General features: G+C 46.1%; 1 protein-coding gene across 9 annotated transcripts in view; it reads right to left on the bottom strand.

Annotated features, from left to right (window-relative positions):
* LOC309889632 (PH and SEC7 domain-containing protein 3-like) overlaps positions 1-23,114 on the bottom strand; it is a 107,433-nt gene that overhangs the window by 36,514 nt on the left and 47,805 nt on the right. For 7 of the 9 annotated variants that reach the window (XM_082782541.1, XM_082782542.1, XM_082782543.1 and 4 more), the window contains one exon: positions 21,077-21,166. In XM_082782541.1, coding sequence (XP_082638667.1) covers positions 21,077-21,166 — 90 coding nt within the window. Of the gene's footprint in view, positions 1-8,793; positions 9,074-10,687; positions 10,822-21,076; positions 21,167-23,114 lie in introns of those variants that run through there. The other 2 variants (XM_082782547.1, XM_082782548.1) reach the window with 2 other exon arrangements.

The raw sequence follows: 23,114 nt of genomic DNA, 5'->3' as shown, positions 1-23,114 counted from the left end.
GATTATTTTTTACCCCTGCTACACATACATTAATATGCTAATGAAAATTAGTAAACTAGTACGAGCAAGTGAGCTGTCTCTGATCAAGAAAGTACCATATCTGCTTATGGTAACAAAAAAGTCTTGAGAAAAAATCTCATCTAAAAAGAGACTAGCAGAATACACGGTTTGAGAGTAGAGTCATTTTCTGGAACACAATTTTTCCTATATTTATTTTTAAATAACTCCACAAGTTCGCAAGATGCACAAGACTACAACCCTACACGCCACTCTGAAATTCAAGCTCAAATTTAATTGTGGCTATAGTCAGTGAGATTTTTTTGCCACTGACTTTAACGGGGCCAAGATTGCATCACACAGGCTTACCAATTAAAGTATACCAGGATACCTATCCAAAGCCTTTGAGTATCACAGACACCTGAATACCTCTCCCAGTTACACAGACATAAATATTCAGACATAAATAAATTCCATTTAAGTGCAAAACAGAAAAATAAACTACAAGTAACTTTTGTGTTTGAAGATGAATGTCTTAGACTGCTACCTCCTAACATAGTTATTACTTCACTTCACAAAACAGAAGCTAGTAGGCTTGATACCAAGGGTCCCAATTCTGTTGTTGATACCAGCCTGCAATGAAAAGGGTCTGGAGGATGACTTTAGCCTGGATAGATATCAGACAGTTGGGATTAATTTCTTTTGAGAGGAAGCACTTGGATAAGAGCATCTGATTTGTGCTGGTATATACAATGGATAAAAGCCTGCTATTACTACAAGCTAATGGAGTTCTTCAAATAGGCCACTTGACTCAAGTGAGGTATTTTGGTATGGAACGTCCCTGATTCTCGCACTTATAATCCACATTTGTAATTTACCTTATATACATAGCTAGATTTACTCCCTCTGGCACATAACTCCTACACAGCCTTGAAATATGTTAACGTGTAGAAGAACTGTTGATGCACATGATTACCAAAAAGTAGCACATCAAGGATGAACAAATCTGAAAGTCACACACTATAGAAGCTATGACATGTTCAACAGAAACATTAGCATTTAAATAGTCTTAAGTCTGCCCCAAAACAAAAATAATTTGGAAGACTATAGAGTTGAAACTAGTCTTGTACATATGTCACCATTGAACTTGCAATGGGAATCCCATGAGTATATCTCACTGCTCATCCTGTGATCCACGGACTCCTGTCTGAATCTTGCATAGTCTATATTTGAAGATCCGTAATATTTAGCTCTGTGAAAATCTGGCTTCACCAAACCATACACAAGGAGGTCAAACACACTAGTACAACTTGCCTCATACTGATGCTATGCATTGAGCAGCTTTTAGGCACCACGTACCATAAACGTAGGTGTCTCAGAGCATTAGAACCAAGATGATCACCAGAAGGAACCATCCCACACCATACTTTTACCAGCAGAGAGGTCCCCACCACTCAGAGGGCTTTGCTGTGCTACTCACAGAAACATGATGAAATATTTCCAACTCTGGAGTGTTCTCTGTCTATTTGTATTTAACCTATCTTCTCCAAATTTGTATGAGAAGCTCTGATCCAAAGGCAAACAGCCAGACAAAGGTGAAGGAAAGGGCACTGCTGGCAGTTTGTAGGCAATTTGCTTAATTTTCAGATGAGAGCTAGTAAGAGATTTTAAGAATACCCTGCAGGAAGAAAAGAAAACAAAGTGCTAACATTTGTCCTACCATGCCGCCAGCAGTCCTGCAGAATTAGATGTACCTTCATTCTTCTGCACATGCAGAAAAGCAGCACTGATTGCCTCGGGTTGCCCAATACTTCCTATTAGAAGCCACTATATTTCTAATGACTTGGTCAAAGCCCCATTATTATTCTTTGACTTGGCCTCTTCTTCCTACTATTATTAAAATATTCTCCTGCATTTTTTTCAAGCCAAAAATCTACTTTAAAATATAAGGTAAAGGGATAGAATTTTTTTCCCCCAGTTGGTTGGAAGAGCTTTTGAAACTTGGCCTGCCCTCAGGCATCAGAAATGCCTCTTGTTCTTCCCTGGCCCAAACACCAGACTGGGTCGCAATGTCTGAAAATGAACACCTGCCCTGTGCAGTACTGCTTTTTATGGATCTTGCTGCTAAGGAAATCTCTAAGGATCACTACAGCCAAAGAGCAGGACACATAAAAGCAGAACTCCAGATTGGTGAAGGAACAACAAATGCCCCAGGCTTTTGCCTTGTGGAAAGTGACATGTGTTTGTCCCAATCCTTAGGAGAGAGCCAGACCCTTCCTTAGGGAGTAACAGACACCAACCCAGTCATATGGCATACATCCGACAAAGGACACTGTGTCCCATGGAGCACCAAATACAGGCTCTCAGAAAGTCTCTGTTATTTGCAAAAGTGGAACAGCAAATCCTAGAAAATATCCACAGCCCAGGCAGCTGTATACAGAGCACGGTCATTGAGACCTCAGTGAGCAGACCACGTAAGGGATGGTGATGTATCAGCTCTCACCCTTGCCCCCCAGCCCACCCCTCTGGCACTGGCCACACCATCCTTTTAGAGATGCTTTTCATTCCTTTTCCATCACTGTTTATACTGTAGCATTCTCCCAGTTTCTACCGGGCTCCCCAATGATCGGAAGAAAATTTTTTTTTCCTCCCTTATTTTACAGTCCAGCACCTGCTCTGTCATTTCATGGCTGTTTCCCAAGGCCCTGATTCAGACAGCAGCTCTTTTCAGCAGACATCTCTCCAGAGTATGATTAAATCAAACTTGAAGACAAACACTTAAATGCTTCGCTAAATTGTAACAGAACTGATCAGAGATTACAGTGGGAACATGACTTTAACTGTACTTGGCTAGCTGCAAGGATGGGTTTTACTAACTCATGCTTTTTGTCTAGCAAATAACAAAAGGTCCTGGTTTCAGGCATATTCATAGTTTGACAAAAATCTGAGCTTCTTACCTGTTAGCCTGGGAAGTGCTTGGCCAATTTATTCTCTAAATCAGAAAACCTCAGGCTGGACCACAGCAGGGAATGCCAGAATTAGTACTTCACTGGTCTCATCTCCCCAGCTGGACTGATACCACTTGGAAAGGAGAGACTCTTTCTCTCTCTCTTGTCACCCAAGGCTACTGTAAACAGCATATAAACAGCTACTCGGCAGCGTCCAGTTTCACTGTTTTAACTTACAAGCACTACTACCCAGACCCCCAAAACCTACTCCCTGGAGCTTTTCCTTTTCTGGGAACTGCTGATCTTTGGGTCCACTACACATGAGGCCCAGCACTCCTCCGGGCTTCCTGGAGAAAAAAGCATAGTTTGTAAGGGAGAACAAAAGAAATTAACTGGTGTACAAAACAGAATAGAAAGCACCATCCTGAACACCTTTCTTAACTCCAGGGTTGTTTCCTATAGCTCCAATTTGACCCTCAACAGCCTGCAGCATAAAAAAAAAAGAGCAAAGCAGGATTTGTTTGCAGTTGTTCATAAACAGGAAAACAAATGTGTGCAGGAAGCCTGCAATTCTGTGAGAATTCACTGAATTCCATCTGTTTTCCCTTTGGTAAGCAGGTAAACTAGAAATCTAGATTTCAACAATCTCTCAGCAGTTGATAATTTTATTGCAATTGGAAAGAGAAGCAAAACCACGCAGAAAGCGCTTCTGAAAACTGTTTATTTACAAAGCAGCCAAAAAAAAAAAAAAAAAAAAAAAAAAAAAGAGATCGCATGCCATCCTCACCTCCCTCAAAAGCCTGTCACATGCAAAAACCACTGGACCCATTTAGATAGGCTGCTCTCAGCACCTGCCGACTGCCTGCTATGCTGTGAGTCAGCCTCTGCATGCAGAAGCAGCAAGACAAAAGAAAGGCAAGAGCAGGTGTGAACACAGGGGTAGAGATGCAGGGAAATACCAGGGTACTCATCCAGGTAAATAGTTTAGGCAACAAGAAGGGGCAGACTCCCAAATCCTGGCCAGCAGAGCACAAGGAGCTGAGGAGCTCCTGGAGCAAGGCATGAGCCCTTCCTTTGAAAGGCAACGCAGGGCAGAGAAAGTCTGCTTCAAGAACCTAAGTGCTAGTTTCTGGTCACATTTGCACACATGGGTCCCTCCAGAAAAGCTTGCCAAGAAGGAAGGAAATGCGCCACAGGTATTTCTCACACCTGCTCTGCGCACAAAAGGGAAGGTGCCATAAATGCTTGTCATGAGCAGGTAAACAGGCGAAAACAAAACCAACTTTGGGGAGCTGGGATCACCCAGCCAGCTTTCCCTGGTATTTGTTTCTCAGGCGCTCTGCCAACACCCAGTTTTGCCCTGGTTTCTGAAGTCGCTGCTGGGGGAATGGCCATCTGACCGCTACAGGAGATGCAGCAGGGGACCTCTGCAGCTCCCACCAGGCAGGAGAGGGATGCACTCATGCTCTCAGAGCCAGGCCCCTGCCAGCCTCCCCCTGCAGCTGCTGTCAGAAGGAGCCCTGCCCGAGGACACGTCTTCTTCTTCCAGCTGGTTGCGGCACGGTCAGGCTCAGGAAGCCAAGGGAGCCCCAGACACAGCCCCAGACAGAGATGTGCTCCTCCTGTCCACCAGCCCAGAGACAGGGAAGCTGGCAGGTCAGGGGAGGAGGCAGGAAAGAGCAGTCTGTGTACGTCCTGAAACAAGACAAAGTCAGGAACATCTCTGTCACCTGTCTGCGCTGTAGGAACAGCGTGAACCACGCTCTCCTCTCCCGACCAGCCTGCGTGCCGATGCAGCTCCGCACGCCTCCCATTCAGTTCAGCTCCCGTCCACCAGCTCTGCCCCCAGGACCGTGGCAGCCAGCCAGGCACCAGCCCAGCTCCCACCGTGCAGGATTTACTGGAGGGAGGACACACAACGTTAAGAGGCAGAGCCCTATAAAACAGATTAGGGAAGCCACAAATACCAGACATCACAGATGCCTGCATGCAGGTCTGATAGGTGTTGTACTCAGCATGCAGGTCCCTTGAACCAGCATGTCTCTGTGTCACAGCCTTCTCAGGCAGGAACGGAGTGGGATGCACTGCTATAAAACACCCTTGGTTTGCTGCTTACGCATCTACCCCGGAGGCTGACCCTCCCCTAGAGCTGTTACTTGCATTTAGATCCACATTACGTTGCCATTTTCCATTCCCCACCCTCCCCCCAAAATTCAGATCTTGAAATTTTCTCCTCTCCCCATGCACGGATCTGTAACACCTGGCGAGGCAAGTATACGGGCTCTGAACACCAAGTGCCTGTAGCATCTTGCCAGCCTCAAAATCTGCTCACGCCGAGCGCCTTACCCCTCTTTCTCTTTCTGACAGGGGTGCAGCAAGGATGCCAGAGCAGTACCCCAGGAAGGCCATGGGTTAGTACGTGGCGTGGCACGTCTGCTGACACCTCTCTCAATTGCAAATTCCACTGGTTTGTACAACAAACATTCTTCTAACAAGCCGGCATACATTATTCATAAAACAGCACAGAGCTGTTCAGCAGCATATGGAACCGATGAATGTTGTTTTGGTGTGGGTGGAGATAGGGTTGATAGGAATGTTTTAGGGGGAAGGAAAAGAGATCATTTCACCCAGGGAATTTCAAGTGCGTCACCAACTGGAGGAGAACATTTCTAAGAGAAAACTCCTCTGTTAAAAAATCTGGTTTGTATGGAGAGAAGGGGGGGGTGGGGTGGAAGGGAAAAAAAAAAAAAGGAAGGAAAGATTGTGCCAGATACATCATCGTCACAAAACAGAAAAGGGTGGTTAGCTGGGGCTCTCAAGAGCCAAGAAATTAATGCCACACAAGAAATGCTTCCTCTGTAATCTTGATACATTGGGGTTGCTAGAAAGATTTGTTCTGTACTTGCTGGAGTGTTTCATCAATGTTACTGGTAAAGGCAGCACACTGAATTATTAAGAGTGAACAGAGAAAAAGGCTAGAGAAGTGTTTCTTGATAGCGGAGCACCTGCACAGACTGTTTCAGAAACTGTTTTATTATCCTTGCGCATTTGCAGGCAGGACCTGTACAGGCACTATGCGATTCAGCCCATGGTTGCAGGGAAACAGTGCCTGTCGGGAGGAGAGACTGCTGAGCACGGCACATCGCACGGAAGATCCTGAGATCCTCCAACTCACCTTGCCTGCAGCCTGGGTTTGAGACTACCCTCCTGGGAATAATGGCACATCGATTCACAACATCCTTTTCACGGGTTCTCCTGCTGCCCTGAGACTGTGACGTCTGCCTGTAATACACCCAGGATGAATTACATAGTGGACCCTGTGCATACAGAAGTGTACGTGTGTCCACAGAAGCATTTCCTGATGTTTTCAAAGGAGGTGATGGCTCCCCGGGCTAACTTCTTTGACACGGGCAGCAGGTATATTCCATATGCAGGCACCATGTTGGTGCCTCGTTCACACCAGCTATAGCACAAGAGTACATAATACTCTCCAGATTAGCAAAACAGGCTGTGATGTGAGTGCAAAACACCCATGGAACGTGGCTCTGGGGCACAAATAGGTTAAACAGCGGAAGCAGTCACGGAAACAGGTCTTGAGCATTGTAGTCCTTTTGTATGGGGAACAGAACTTAAAAAATAAAGAGCCTAGAACTGAGGACATTTTGTGCGAGGTGATGTACAGGCACGCACACATGGGCTTCACTGATGAAAAGACATCCTTTGCCACGCTACACAGTGGCAATAACTTCTAGATTTTCAGGTGTCTTCCACCGAGACAGCGGCACTGAAGAGCCAAAACTCAAGCATAAACCAGATCTCTAAATCATAGATGGTCAGACAAGGAACAGAAGAGGGAACAGACATATGGAAAGAATGGGGCTGCCTCAAATCACACGTCTCTAATCAATGGTAGAGCCAAAAATACAAATCTCATCCAAAATCCTGTCTACAAGAAAAGTTACAGGCCGCGCTGGGGACAAAAGGGGGAAATAGGCAAGAGGAATACACAGCCCATGCAGGCTTCTAGTCTTAGCTGGGCAGGTACCACTGATGGGCACGTAAGGATCACCTCAGCCCTCCATAATATCCCCTTTACAGGTCCTACGTACTTGACAGATACAAATATCTTGCTACTAAACAAAGGTACAGCTCTATAAACAAAATCAAAGCTGAAGTACGCTTCCCAACTGCTTGAGCTAGGCAGGTGAGAAGTGGCTTTCTCCCTCACCACAACCCATTGCGCCCAGCACTCAGGGGGCAGAAATGGGAATCCCACAGAGGAATGAGCACAGAGCGATCATCGCTGCAGTAGCAGCTACAGGTGTCAGACATCACCCCTGGGAGTCCTGCTCTGAGGACATTACACCATGTGCACACAGTGGTCACAAAACCCAGGAGGGGGCACAGAGGTGCAGAGACTGTGTTTCACCCAAAGCCAAAAGACCCAAGTTTCTGCCATATGCGGAGACTTTACATGTGTGCATCCTCCCACCAAATACACCAGAATTTTTCACATGCCTAAGGTGAAATTGCTTACAAGAGCAGGGTCCTAAAGCACTTGTAAGATCCACCCCTCACTTTGGCATTTTCCAGAGTAGCAGTATCAAAGTAACAGACACCGCATCAGCTACAGCCCCAAAATAGTGGCCACTCTATTCCTCTGCCACAACCTTACCATTACATTATTTCCTAGTTATGGTGAAATTAAGCCCCCAAAATGGTAATTCCTAGAACTAGAGTGAATAAAATATTTATTTCTGCTTGCAGCACTCTGATGAAAGCTCTGCAGCTGAGACTCTGAAATAGCACACAACTTGTAATCTGGCACAGGGTGATCTGCTAAGAAGTACTGTGCAGCATAAGGACGTTTTCACCGTACCAAAGGAGGCTTCTCTCAGGACAGATACAGGATTTAGCCAAGGGACAGCACAGGTTGATCCATGTGTCTGCCTGCTTGTTTGTATGCAGGCAGACAAGACACGGTTGATTAAACACCTTTGGCTGTTATTCTGAAATACTTCAGCCTCATTCAGCAAACGGTTTTATCTTCTAATCCCAAGGCAAAAATCAATTTGCAGCAGGAATGAAATTAGAGGAATTAGAGGTCACTGCGTAAAGTTCATCTAATCCTTGGAAACACAGAGAGCTTTGGGAGGGAGACAGGTATTAAAGCTCTTGCCAGAGGTTCCCAGGTGCCTCTCAGGAGTGACGGAACGAGGGAAGATGCAATACTGCATGAAGTGGGGGCTGTCCACCTGGGAACCAAACTGCACCAGGCGAGGAAATGCTGAACGCAGCCACTGTAGCAGCTGGGCATAGCCCGTGCTACCGACTGTTAGGCAAACAATAATGTATTCCCGTAAGCGCACAAGTGATGCGTCCCTAATAAATACTTGATGGCAATACTTAATCACGCAAGCAAGCGAGATGATGTTTTTATCTATCACCCACCTACTAAAACACCGAGCTGCAGAGAAAGAGCAAAAACTATTTTTTGCTGGGGAAAACAATTCCCATTAGAGGGATAACCCCAAGGACATTATTTGCAAACTCAGGCACCTTTCCTGGGAGCAGAGCTCCAATTAGCATTCTCACTAGCAAGTTTTCACTGTTTACTACTGCATTGAGCACAGTAAAAGGCATTCCTGTAAAACCTGATTGCTATCATACACACCAAACCTTTTCCACCTTCAGCCTCTCCTTAAGCCTAAAGATCTTTTCTGACTTGACAGCAACTCCGTGATCACTGCAGATTATCCGGAGCCCTTCATTCCTGCAGAGCATAATCTTTTCAGCATCATCACCTTCATTCTTAGCAGAGAGAAACACTGAATATTTAGCCATTTACCTTGCTTTCTTTAGTAGAGAACTCAGAGGAGTTGGAGATTTTCATAGATTTTGACCGATGGGACTGCCGCCAGAGAGATTCTTCTCGGGAGTATTTCACTGAACCTGTGGCTCTCACCCGGACTTTGCTGGTGCTCTGAACACTGTTAACTCCGATCATCTCCAAAAAGTGACGGTATGGGATGGGGGAGAAGAAAGCTAATGGCACTTCCCAATCCCCTGCAGAGGAATTGGAAAAGGTCAAGTCTGGAGAGCCCAGGCTCAAGCAATCAGTGTTTGCTTAAAACGCACTAGGCTGTTTCCTCCAGCATCTTCAGGCACACTGTTTGGAGCCAGCCTGATTGTTCCAGGCATTGCTCACGTCACTGGATAGGAAAAAAAAAAAAAAAGGAAAAGAAAAAGAAGAGGACGACAGAAACTCCACCCCTGCTCCACTCCCCTCTCTAGCTTAGACGCCCCCTTCATACACACACCGACGGTGAGAGGCAGAGAGGAGGAGAGAAAGATGCTGGAACAAATGCCAGCAGATCAAGCAAGAGATTCATTTTCAGTTCACACGGCCACACTTCCCTGCCTGCAGTGGCCTGCCACGCTCATTACTGTCTGCAGTAACAAAGGACACCGTAAAGAGAGCCTTCTATCACCTGCCAGCTACAAGCTCCTGGGTGTTAGAAATACTGACGGGTTCCCAAAGCACTGGAGAAACAAGTGAAAGCCCACAACACCACAACAAAAGTTCTGGGAAGCACCCAAGCCCCACAGAGATGCCCGCTGTCCATCCTCAGAGAGATTCAGCAACTCAAGTGTTTAGCCAGAGCCCTCAGGGTGCCCTCCTGGGGTGAGGGAGCGGGCCACCACTCTCACACACTCGGAGGGGCTGGAGGGAAAGGGATGACTTTCACAAGGTGACCAGGGCAAGGCTGTGAGCAAACAGACAGGGGCCAGTTCCCCCCCTTGGGGCTCCGGGGGACCACAACCACACCACCCTGCAAACAAATCGCATCCCCCAATTTCTGCGCTGCCTGGAGCTGCTCTCCCCCGCGCAGGGGGCGAGGGGAGGCCGGCGCCAATGGCAGCCGGATAAGTCAGCAGGGGTGGGTGCGCCGTGTAAGGGAGAAGAGAGATGTTTACCTCAACGTTGCAAAAGCACCATCATTTCTGGTTGCTGGAGACCCGGAGCGCTGCAGACTGAGCATCGCCATGGCAACATGCTACAGTGAGGGAGACCTACTATGCTCAGCGCCAGGCCGGGCCATGGCAGCGACGGCACATGCTGGGGCAGGTGGAGCAGCCCGTGCCAGTGCCAAGGCAGGAGGACACGAGGCAGACCTGGCCCTTGAACTCAGAAGAGGGAAGCAGGTTGCCTAAAGAAGCACGAGGAGCTGGGAGATTGAACGGCTTGGGGACCTTGGCCTGCCCCGTGCCGCCAGCCTGCAGGGCAAGGCCAGGCCAGCAGTAGGGTCACAAGCCGTGGGGACCCCATAGCCCCGTGTCCCGCTCCCATGTGGCACGTCACACCACATGCCCAGACCCCTCAGAGGAGGGGAAGCCCCCTTGAGACCCCCCCCACCCCTGACGGCCGGCTGGAGGGGCTCCAGCCCCATCCCACGCCCCAGTCACATTTGGTGTCAGCAGAGCCACGCCGAGGCAGAGCCAGAGCTTGTTTAGCCCCTGTCATGTGTGCTGCAGCACCCAGGAGTAAACAAGAAGCAGATGAACCGAGTGGGCGTTTTCCCTACATACACCTGCCAAGCCTCTTGCAATCTGGGATTTACAGCCTCAGCGGACAAGTGACTAGACAGCCACGTTGTGCTCCGAGGTGCATTTCTGCTTGTGGAAAACACCGCTCCCCCCCTCCCCAGCACCTCTCAGCAGCCACCCTTTGCTTGCATTACCCCCAGGGATGCTGCAGACACCAGTCCTGCCCACAGACCACGATCGCTGCAGGCAATGCTGAAGGGCAACACTTGGTGAAGAGGGGAACAAGGAGCCCCACTGAGCCGGGTGCTGATTCCCCACAGATCCTGCCTCTGGCCAGCTTGACTACTGACTTCTTCCCACCTGGCCAAGAAGCAAAATGCATTCCTAACTCCGTGGCAGTCTTGCAAGCTCACCCCCGCCTCACGCGTTAGGATCAAATTGCAGGTGTGCTCCAGCCTCCGTACACAAACCTGACGTTGTCAGGGGATACCCGAAGGAACAGAAGGCCGCTCTGCTCTGGCAGCAATCAGCTGCGTGCTCGAAGCTATTTGCACCATTTCCCAGAAACCATTACTTAACCCAACTGAAATTATCCACTGCTAGTGGAAAAGCTTTTCAAAGAAAATATCATCTTAGTGGAAATTTTCATTGCAATCAAACAGCTCCAGATGAGCTAAGCAGCAGGTCCCGACAGGTGCTACGTAAATGGCCACAAATCACTCCCTAACCTACCAGCCCCCTGCCTAGGCAGATTATTCTTGCTCTCAGATTTATAAGGCCACCTCCCCAAGCACCCTCAACACATCCAAAATAATTATATTCTTTAAATACCACACACAGACCTAGGCCACCATGCATTATGCAGAGCAATTTCATTATTAAACACAAGCTATACCAAATCACAGCAACATTTCTCATTTCTCTTCCCTTACCCAGAACACAGTACCATCAACGCTGCCCCAGTGTCGCAGCTCACTATCTATCACCCTCCAAGCCAAGGTTAGCAGATCCCCAGGCAGGATGGGAACCTTAATTCACAAGGGATCGGGTCTAGTTCAGCTGTAACCAAGCAGCAGTTCAAAACATCCAGGGTGAGAGGTCACATCTTGTTCAATTTTATTCCCCCCCCAGCCAGAGCATGGAAAACACCTGTCAGCTCATGCTCTCCAATAAAGAAAACACCTTGAGATCATGCTTTATGAAGCCTTAAATGTCTTCAGCCCAGGGATTGTCTATTGCTCCACTGTCTCTAATTTTCATCTGTAAGTTATAACACAGTCTTGTAGTCCTGACTGAGCAAGTACATCTGTGTACACAGTGACTGCTCTTCCTCTTCAGAAAGACCACTTCTGAACATCAGAGAGGTTCCACCATTTTAGAAATTAACGTGCATACAGGATTGATTTGTGTCTGTAACTGAGCAACAGAATTTCTGAGGGAGAAGGGAAGTGGGTTGTTGACAGAAAAGGGGACAGAAGGAATTTCTTTAACGAGGGGCTGATATGACTATGCAATACCGGAAAAAAAAAAAAAAAAAAAAAATCAAAGCCATCTGCACCCAGGGGAATCTCCAGCAGTGGCAAGAAGCCACGATCTTCCCCTTGATCAGAGGCCAGCAAAGAGGTAGTAGGAAAGGAGCAAGATGGAGATATTCAGCTGGCATTTAGTCGGAACAGTTCAGTAACACCACTAGGGTGACTGAAAGGATGGTGACCCTATTTATGGACACTTCCTACCAGCACCTCCAAGAGCAAACCATAAATCAGCAGGAGAATTTGAAACTTTACGCCAAAGCAGATGAAGGGAGGGGGGAGCAGAGTATCTGCAGTTCTTTCCGTCTCACCGTTTCAAAGCTATCCAAAAGCTTTTCACCTGTCACAGGCAGTGGCAGAGTACATCACCCATACAGGTAACAGGCAGCCGTGCCAACTTCCTATGCAATAAGCTCCTTCCCATCTTTTCCTCCCACCAGGTTTCACTGACTCAGTCAGGGCCAAATACACCCAGTCCTCGCTTTGTCCTCCTAATGTTATTCAGCAAATAACAACAAAAGAAGAAAACCTGAGGAATTCAAAGTGAAATTCAATATTGGCTTTTAGCTACCAAACCCAAGGACCAAGTTATTGTGTCTGAAGAACTTCAATGTCCTCAGACAAAGCCACAAGAATCCATTAGTATCATTTAAGCCTGATCCCAGTGACAGCAATACCCCCAACAAAAGCTAACAAAATACATACACACATCAATTACCTAAAATGTACTCTCAAGAGCCAGTAATAACATATTTGTGCAGCACAGGAAAGCAGCAGTATTTAATACCACTATTAAATACTGTTGTTTGTTAAATAAACAGCATTAAATCTCTCATAAGATTGCTTTTCTTCTTCCTTCATCCCTGTTTTTTTCTTCTCCCCAAAACAGACTTGCAGTTAATTCTGCTGGATCAAATACTAATACATGATGGCTACAGAACTACAGCTCAACAACTGATCAACAGTGACATTATTGAACTGACATTACTGTGATATTAAGATAATGATTTCTGAGGTCTGCTAACCAGGGGGAGCTGACAACCAAGATTAAATCTTAATGTCTCCCAAAGGCCATCCCTGTAAATAGCAGAAATACTAGAGCAATCACTTTGTTTCTACATACATAAGCAATCACATCTACAAGGAACCCTTACAGGGTAACAGCACGTTTTGTGTATGGTGGGAAAATGGCAGATATTGACAGGAAATTTCAAAATTAATCTCCAAATTAACCACCTAGCTTTTCCCAAGAGATACTCCTGTTCTCCACTGACCACAGTAGATCTTTATAGTGACGTTTATGGAGCTGCTGGGTTTTACCCCAATCTGAGTGAATTTACCAGCAAAAAAACACTCACTGATGTCCTCAAGAAAGAATTTTTTGCTTTCTTACGACTTACGTAGTAGTGCATACACCTTTGCTATAGATTCTGAAGGAATGCCTGGAGATTACTCTGATTTCTGTTACGATATGGAAAGTAATCCTTACAATGGAAGGCAGTTAAACTACTACAGCCTAGAAAGCTATCCCATTTCAACTAAGCTATTCAAACTGCAAGAGCATGTGCTTTTAGACCACTTCAACCATGAAGCAAAGCACATCAACTTACAGTACCAGGAAAATAGAAGCCTTGCTCCCAAGAGGTTAACTCAAGAAGGTAAAGTTTTACTCTATGTGAGAAGCAGGCCAAAAGCACATCTGTGATCAGCTGACTTGTAGTCACAGACACTAGTCTTTACAACTGACCTTTTACATCAGTAAGTCACCAAAAAGCAAGCTGAGAGATAAAATCACATTGGCTGGTGGAAGACCAAATCAATCCTGCTATCTCTCTCTCTCCAGGATCCCTGCTGCATCTTGAGCCAAAAGAAATCTGTCCCAAGATGAAGTGCCCTGCTGAGAATGATGGGAGACTACAAGTTTAGTGAAAACAAGCTCCTGGATAAGAACAGTGGTGCAAAGGAACCACGCCTCCTTTATCCTGATCAGCATTACAAGTGAAGAGATGCAGTTACCTAACTTGATTTTCCTTACAGCATATCCCTACACAGCTCAGTGTCACAGACTGCATTTCCTAGCTAAGCAGTATAGTCTCCAGAGGAAAAAAAAAAAAAAAAAAGTCTTCTCTTGCATCCTCCTTTTGGGAGCTACAGTCTATTGTAAATTGGGCTGGCAGAAACAAATGAAGCCATACAACAAGCGTCAACTATCAGAGACCACCAAGTTCCTTAAGTTAAAGCTAACAGATGTAGCTACACAAAAGAGCAGCATCCCAAGCAAATCCATAAAACCATGAAAAAACCCTACCGTCCTAAGTAGATGTGACAGAAACCCGCAGTGATGCAAATCAAACATGGTTGCAAAGCCAACAGACTCTCCCTGTCAGCTGCAAACAAACCATGCCTCTGTACCTGCAGCGAGCATGCTTACAGCCAACAACATTTAAATAAACCCTCCGCCACCCAGCACGCCCCCAGACATTGCATGAAAAGAAAAACAACCACCCCTTAATGCTTCCCTCTGATTCAGAGACAGCAAACACAACAATAGCAAAAAATAAAAAAATTAAAAAAAAAAATAATTGAGGCCATTGTGAGAGCCACAAAAGTTTGACGTGGGTGTTGCTGGCACTGGAAGGAGCAGCCCAAGGGGGCGTACATAGGCACAGCCTCTGGCATCCCTGTCCTCCACAAACGCATGTGGCTATGGAGGGGTGTCTGGCTGCCTTGCCCCAGCCGCAGGAGAAATCCAACGTAGTCCTCATGACGCCTGCCAAACACCATCTGTCAGCAGGGCAGGAAGGAGTCATCTTGGATTTGCCCTCTGTTTTCACCAGGATCTTACGAATACTTTGTCACACAAGGAAGCATGACCTCAGAAGGAAACTAAGTGCTCCATTTAACATTAAAAAAAATAATATATATATACACACACACACATCAAAATTCAAGCAGCAACACGGTGCTCCTGCTTGAAAAGAAACAGTGTAACTGGGTCAGAGAGAGAGTAATCCAATGTCATTTTAAAAGTGAGATGACTAACAGGAGGCATGAGTACCAAAGATTTATATGGCAATAATTCCAAAACTGGTGGAAGTAATGTTTTCTCCCTTTCTTTTTCTTCCCTTTTTTTTTTTTTTTTTTTTTTTAAATATGGTATAAATTATATTCCTACTCCTCCTTCTCTCGAGTTGCAGTACAGAACTAAAATTTCAAGCAGATCAGTGGGTGGAAGATCAAAGAATGTTTTTCAGAATTTGTTTTCTACCTACATGGAGGTGGGAGTAATATGTCATAGGGACCAAAATGTATGTGTGACATTGTATTAGAGATTTCCCAGCTCAAAAAGAGCCTAAAGCTCCTTCTTTAAGGTGGCAGAGAGCAGCACTCCTCAAGACCAGCATTCTGTACCCTTCACACTGACAGCACGAGGAACGGGAAGCTCTACACAGAGACATTCGTCCTCGGGAGCTGCTAAGCATTTTGGCTAAACCAGAGAGTAACTGACAGCCTTGGCCATCTGACAGGATGGAGAAGCTAAACATCATATGATTCACTTGCCTGATCAACTTGGACAATTCACTACTGAGACTTTGCCTCCACAGATGAGAATTAACCCCCCAAATGCTCATTAGGAGCCTGGTATTAAGCCACATAACTGCAGCAGGTACTAATGGAAATTCTTAGCTGACCCTGCTTGGGTTTCACTCCTTGCTGACACAAAAGCCTGATGGGCTAGGCAAGATCTTCTGAGTAACTATCTGAATGCATAGAAATAAAAGGTTGGAGAAGGAAAAATAAGTCAGAGAAATGCAGGCAATGAAAGCAGAAACATGCCCGCCCTGAAACGCCTGCTTCCTAGCAAGATAAGCAATTCCCTGCACCACCCCTAGACCACTGAGAGGAATTATTATTCCTGGATCACCATCACACAATCTTACATTTAAGCCTTTTCAAGAGTTTCACTTCCCCTGCTCAGAGAAAGAAAGTCAGTGGAGAGCATTAGACTTTTGCTGTTATCTTATATTGCTTTCCTAGACTTAATACTTAGGCTTGTTTGACTTCAGAGAGTGCACAGATTTCAGATTTTTCTCTTTACATGAATTGAGCCAAATTCCCGGAACACAAGAAAAAATAGATGTGTATGTCACCCAGGCAGGCAGGTGTCAGGACCTCTGTTACTAGCAGATCCCAGAGTAATGCACGCATCACCATAACCTGGCTTAATTCACAGTTCTGCATGGGCATGCTTTAGCTGGTTACTATCCCTGCAGAGGATAAGCTACAACATCCAGAATCATAAACCAAGGGAAACGAAGGTTACCACAGTAGAAAGGTCCTTACTGAGGATGGAGAAGACCGAAGGCAATCCGGGTGTTCCCTTCAGTCACTGTTACTGTGGCTCTTCAGTGACTGAAAGGGAAGTATGTTTTCACAAACAACTGTTAAAGACATGGATTAATGGTTTTATCCTGCATTCCCTGACTTTTAGACTGCTGGATTAGACTCAGTTGTTTCCTAGCAGCTGAAAGAGGCCTTCAGCAACAGATCCTTCATTTCAAACAGATAAGAAATGGCTGCCCCAGAAACACTATCCCAGCAGAAACATTTTAAAAAGGAAAAACTTCATCCTGGAGGTGAACCAAAGAGGTAAGGCCCGATTCCTGCCAAGCAGAATTCCAACTCTCCTAGCAGAGCACAGACGTTTCATCCCCTCCGCCCCCCTGCTTTGCCCACAACTGCACCGTGCTCCAGCCATAAACGCTACCCTTCTGGGGCCCTTCTGGCACGCCACTACAAACTCCCTTCTCGGTGAATTCATCAGGCTCGCTTTTCCATTCAGCAATAGCAGGAAGGTGGAAAGTCCTTGCCGAAGAGCCTCAGATACAAAAGGACGAAGTGCAGAGACTACAGACGAGGGCAGTTACAGCGTACACAGCAGTCTGGTAAGTGTGACTTCTTCTGGGTAAATAAGAGGGGAGAAAAAAGTTAGCTACCTGACATTCAACCCCCTTCTCTCCACGAGACACCTGAAATGATGGGAACGGCTCAAGAATGAAAAATAAAATAAAAAGAGAAATAAAGGAGATCAACTCTTTTAATGAAGTGTTTGCTTTGGAGGGCTTTTTGGAGGCGGGAGATGAGGAGCAGGGGAGAAGGTGAAATAGGAGACAAAGGCAGTGGCAAAAAAAAATAATAATACAACAATCATTGATTAAAGTGCAAGGAACTGACAGCAAAATGAGATAAACTCTACCTTGCAGCTTCTATAGGAAATTGCATATCCCAGGAGTCCTGATCAAGAATTCAAATCATTTAGGAAATTAAGGGGGACTGGCTCTTCAGGAGAGTTCGGCAGCAGCAACTCCCACTTAATTTGGTCACTTCATTACAGCACTTCTCCGGGAGACAGAGCAGATCTGTCATGCAGGAATAGAGTCTTATCTCCACAGCAGCCCCTCCTGGGACAGCTCTAGCAAAGTCACTGCAGAGCACCCCAGCTCCCTCAGGCTGGTGAGGCTGCCTGACACCACTCTGGTGCAGAGCCATCACCTTCCACCTGAAGGCACAGATCTGGGCACACCTCACACCCGGTGCTCACGCTGGGGGGCAATGCAGCCACCAGTCAGCACAAGAGAGCACAGCCAAAAGTAGATGCTTTTCAAGCCAATCTCATGAAGCCCAACATTGAAGGCGACAATGCCTATGTAACAGACTACCATCAGTGGAGATAGTATGGCAACACCAGATTAAAGCTCACAGGCCTTGGCACTCCTTCCAAGGCTTCGACTCATCACAGTGAAGGGATCTGTGCAACAGACCAAAGCTGAAAGGAAAACATTGCTAGTAATTCAGGATTCACCTCGCACAGCTCGATACAATAGAAAACTATTTGCATGCTTGGAGTGTGACAGTTCAGAGTCAAAGGACAGGAGTTTCAAAAAGTTTTCTTGCCTTTGAAAAACTTCACTCTCAAGAACCTTAATCTGTCTGGATTCAACAGGCCTGAATCACCTTATACACCAGTCAGCCAAACAGAGATACCACTGATTTACACCGAAGAGAATCGCAGCTTGGGATGCTGGTTCTCACTTGCAAGGAGTTGTTCCAGTTTGAAGGCATATGGGAACTTTGGAGTAAGTATAAACTACCATTGTCAGGCCTGTATGCACTGACAGCACACAGTGGACATCAAGCCACTGTCTCCACTTCTGGTCTTTACTAGCAGTTGACAGCAGATGCGTGACAGACGGTCAAACCAGAGCTAAGATGGAATAAAAGGGAAGGTGCATGTATCTGTGCATGTATCTGCCTGCCCAGCAAAGACCTGAATATATGCATACTGCAAGCAGATCCCATGGGGAGAGCCACGCTGTTAATCAGCTTGGCATATTTGCCGTTGTGGGTCCCAACTTTAAAAACAACCTCAGGTCTAACAGGAGGAGGGAGGAAGACAAAAAAAAAAAAAAAAATAATAGATAAACCATCATATAGATGAATGTACAAAATGAAACTCCTTTCACTATTAAAAAAAAGACAGAGGGACACAGAGCAAGTGATGTTGTATTAGCATTCCTCATTTCCCTTCTAGCCAGAATAAAATCCCTGTTCCCAAAGCACAGGGACACACAGAATCAAGGCCTGAACTACAAGGCCTTATGGTGTTTACCAAACTGCCCTTATTGCTGGGGTGAAAAAAAAACAAAAAACACAATACAACAGAGGTCTGGTTCCTTCACGCGAGTGGGAGGGGGGGGGAGCAATGAGATCCCACATCCAAAGTTTTCAGAGGCTGATTACAATTAGAATAGGCAACTGTCTCTCCTCACACGTTCATGTCTGCCCACTGAAAGTCTCTTTTCCTACCCAAACGAAATAAACACTCAAGGCTGCAGTGGAAGTAAGGGTTACAGGAGTGACTGAAGACATTTGACTTCTGCTTGTGTGTTTACTGTTCTGCATGTCTCAAGCGGGACTTGCAGCTCTGACTCTGTACTGAGCCACCTTGCTCTGTATTTGCTCTGTACTGAGCAAGTGTTACAGAGAGCTTCCCAAGTCCTGCATGAAGCACTTGTCTAAGATTTCCCCCCTTTTCTTTCAGTGCCAGCACTGCTCAGCTCTGCACAGGGGCTTGGCTATGCACAGCTGCAGAGTTTCATTCAGCGATGCAATGCCCACCTCAGTGCTACAAGGGGAACAGGGAAAGATGGAAGAGGCAGAAAAGCACAACTGCTTCCCAGCTACATCTACGCCACTCACCAGTGGGTGCTGAGCATCTCGCTCCCGCAGGGGCACACTGCCACCCTGTGGAAATGGTCCTTGCTCTCCCAGACAACTTCAGAAGGGCTGTGGGGAGTCAGCCTGCAGCCTCCTCACATCAGCTGTCCTGCTAATGCACCAGCGAGCCAAATGCGCTTCAGCACTGTGCTGAAGCAGGGCTCCGTGAATTAAATTTATTGACAGTAATGCAAATTTAATTTCTGCTAAATCTTGGTAATCACGTATCTAGTGTCAGGCTGGCTGCTGCGGGCACAGTAATGTAGCTACTGAAACGCACATTTACTGCCACTCGCTCGACTTCCCTCCGCTGGCGAATTAAAACAATGAGCAGCAGAACGTCTGCAAACCTTCAGACAAGCCATATGAAAGACCAGTGCTGGTTTCCACCTCTGTCCCCAGAGCATTAGGGTGGCACGCAGAAAAGGGCAGCGTGCCTCAAAGGAAGCAGGACACTGGCACCAGGTTTCTTCCAAAACATCCCGAGTCCCAGTCCCTGGCTTTCAGTGGGCTGGCAAAGGGCCAGGCAGTCTTAGCACTAGACTGAAGGTCAGCAATAAACACCAAGATTCAGCCCTGACTGTGTACTTCTGTCAGCATGAAAATAAACAGCAGGTGAGCACCAGTGGAAACCTCTCCTCAGTACACTCAGAAGGTTATTTAAACACAGCCTGGAGACCTATTTATTCAATAAGGGCTGCAATTAGCCTGCAAATTAATCTCAACACATCTCTCTATGGCAGACTGAGAAATGAACTTCCTTGGGAAAAAAAAAATAAAATAAGTGATGCTGCTGATAGACGAGCACACTGCACCCACATTTTAAAAAGAAATACATTAAATCTAAAATCAAGGGGTTTGAGTTTACATTCCTAACTACTAAACTGAGGTGGGAGGGACTAACAAAAAGCTCCTGAAAAAGCTGGAGAAACTGAAGAAACTGCCAATAGTAGAAAAAAAAAAACTCTGCCACTTGTAATTGTGCAGGTGCATCTGCATTTCACAATAGGCCTGAAAAAAAAGAAAAAAACAAAACAGAACAGGAGGAACTCTTGATTTACTTCAGTAGGCTTTGGGTCAGATCTCAGATGCAGCAACCTCTCATTACTATTTCCATTACCAAAAAAATTACAGTGTCTAGTATATGCGCTCCTCTCCTCATTCAAACAGACTGCTGTTTCATGCCAACAATCACACAAAAGAGAAACGAAACAGTCTCATTATTATTGACAATGAAACAAGATTTGTCCTGCTCAGCCTCTTTCACAGCTCTTCAGATTTAACTCCTGCCATAAACTTAATGAACAAAACCTGAAGCAAAGCAGTCTGTACCAGACAGCACACTGTAATCTGAAATTACATCTGCTCTAATGTGAAAACCCCAAAGCACCTTTGATGAAAAAACACACGCCTTCCAGATATGCAGTTCAGGATTAGTCCTTACATATTCAATAGTCAGAACCAGCTGGCTGCCTTCTCTCTGATTGAATCAGGAGACAGAAGCCTGGGACTGCCTGACCACCCGACCTTACAGGACGTATGGCTCTGGAGATGATTCCACTGAAGTTTAGTCCTGCTAGTTCATGATGCACACTGTCCCAGCCTCATGCAAGTGAAGGCAGAGGGAAAACAACAGAATGAACACACTGTACGTATTGTATATGCTCTGGGAGGAGAAACGTGCCCACTGCTTTACAATTGAGATTCAAAAAATGCAAGCACGGCTTGAACCATCTCTCACTGAAACACATGTTCTGCAGTTCATTTTCTTACCTTCAACAGCCCTTTTGGGAAGTCTTTGCCATCGTTCATCCCCTGGAGGTTAGCAATGAACTCCTGGCAGGTCATCTTTTTCCCGATGTTCTGGAAAGGATGACAGAGAAACAAAGCATCACCTTCACGCTGCTTTTGGAAAGTACATAAGCAGTGTTACAGGTGAATTCCATCTCCCTGCTTTCATTCAAGCCCAAGGCAAGCAGCACTAAGAAGACATTCCCAAGATCACTCACAGGCAAGCATCCCTGTGAGAACACAGTTGGAAATGGTAAAGTGTGCTTGGACTCCACATACTCATCTGAAAAAAAAAAAGTTGAATACTGGAGGATAATGAAGAGGGTGCTGATGAAGTTCACTGGAATGTGCATGGTGCCTTCCACCCCCATGTCTCCAAAGGCTCTACAAGGGAGAAAATCTGTGCTTGATCCGCCTGTAGGGCATAGGGAAACAACCAAGACACTTTCCAGACCTTATTCTTATTCCTTCTAATCCTGCCCTCCAGTAGTAGCAGCCTTGCAAGAGCAGGATGCTCAGGAGCCACCATCTTCTGATTCACAGACTCTGATTCTGCCTCCACACTTCCAGAGGATTCTTTTATCTATCCTTCTGTGTAATTCACTGTCTCAAAGTTGCCCAACAGAGCTACAATCAGAAAGGGGATAGCTACATTCGTGTAGGACCCAAAACATTCTGTATTTCAAGGTTTGAGGCTGCCTTTAAATTGTTCTGGGATCCCAGTGAGGGCTCAGAGAAGGTGTCTGTGCCAGGTCCCCCTGGTACCTCAGGTGCTAGAAACCCCAAGCCTTGCATGTGGGAAGCCATGCAAGTGAGTGGGCAGCAATGGTAACACCGAACTGGTGAAAAAAGGAGTCCAGAGAGAACTGAGGAAAGGGAAGCAGCCTGGAACTAACCATAAAACAAAAGCAAAGGGAAAACAGGGCTTTCTGATGACCAGAGTTATCTTTAGGGATGCCAGAGAGGAAAAGGTCTGGTAAGATCATCCAATGCTCAGGGTATGCCGTGGCTGCAGGATGACACTGGGCTGTGAACTCCTCTGTTGGGTCAGAGCTAGCCACGGTGCGCCCGCGTACATACCATGCTGTGAGCCTCCACATGTAGCACAGTGTCCCCATAAGCTGCACAGCGCTTGCTCTCTCTGACTAATGAGGGCATGTTACATGGTACCTGCCTTGTTTCTGTGTGCAAAATGGACTGCTGGCTGTCCTCCTGGGGAAGCAGCCTTGTAGCTTGAAGCCCTCCTCCCTGCCTTGCCAGTAAAACATGAAGCATTCACAACCTACAGTGGAAGAGCTTTGTGTACAGGCAGAAACAAAGTCCCAAGAAAGAGATGAGTCAATAATATAGGTTATTCAGTGTTGCAGTTACATGATGGCTTGGGTTGCACTTCTACACCTGTTTTGCAAAAAAAAGATGATCGGGGAAAGACGGAAAACCACCAAACCCTAACCATCAGCCTCATCTACCCACAAAGACAGAACCCACAGCCCTTGGCCACCAAAGGACCAAAAGCAGGTTAGGACCTACCCACCAAAGGACCAAAGCTAACATCACCACACAGGTTGCAGAAGATGTGCCTTGCAGTCTAGAGATGCCTTGAACAGAGTTACCTCTCTAGCATGGCATCACAGCCCAAGAAATAACCTGCCTGCAGAGAAGTAAGCATGCATCTTCAAGACACAGCTAGCAAAAAGGATTTAGCTACCAAAAAAAAAAAAAAAAAAAAAGAAATGCGGCAGGGCAGGGGCAAATAAAGGGGTAAGTAAGAGTTTGTCTACAAGAGTTAAGGGAGAGCATGGACTGAAGGCACAGCAGTTGCCCTACAGCCCTACATGCATGTGAGCTTACCGTGAAACAAAAGCATCCGCACTTATCATTAGCTTGTCAGCAACAACCAGAGCTCAGTGCAGACAAGCCCTATGACTCATTTGTTTCCTGCTCCAGCAGAATCATGCTAAAGGATGGGTTGGAGCATTGTATCTTGGTTAGGGAACAGGCAATTAGTATATTTGTGCAA

This window comes from Aythya marila (genome assembly GCF_965140915.1).
Source record: "Aythya marila genome assembly, chromosome: Z".
In the NCBI taxonomy this organism is placed as follows: Eukaryota; Metazoa; Chordata; class Aves; order Anseriformes; family Anatidae; genus Aythya; species Aythya marila.
This window is presented reverse-complemented; position numbering and strand designations above follow the sequence as displayed.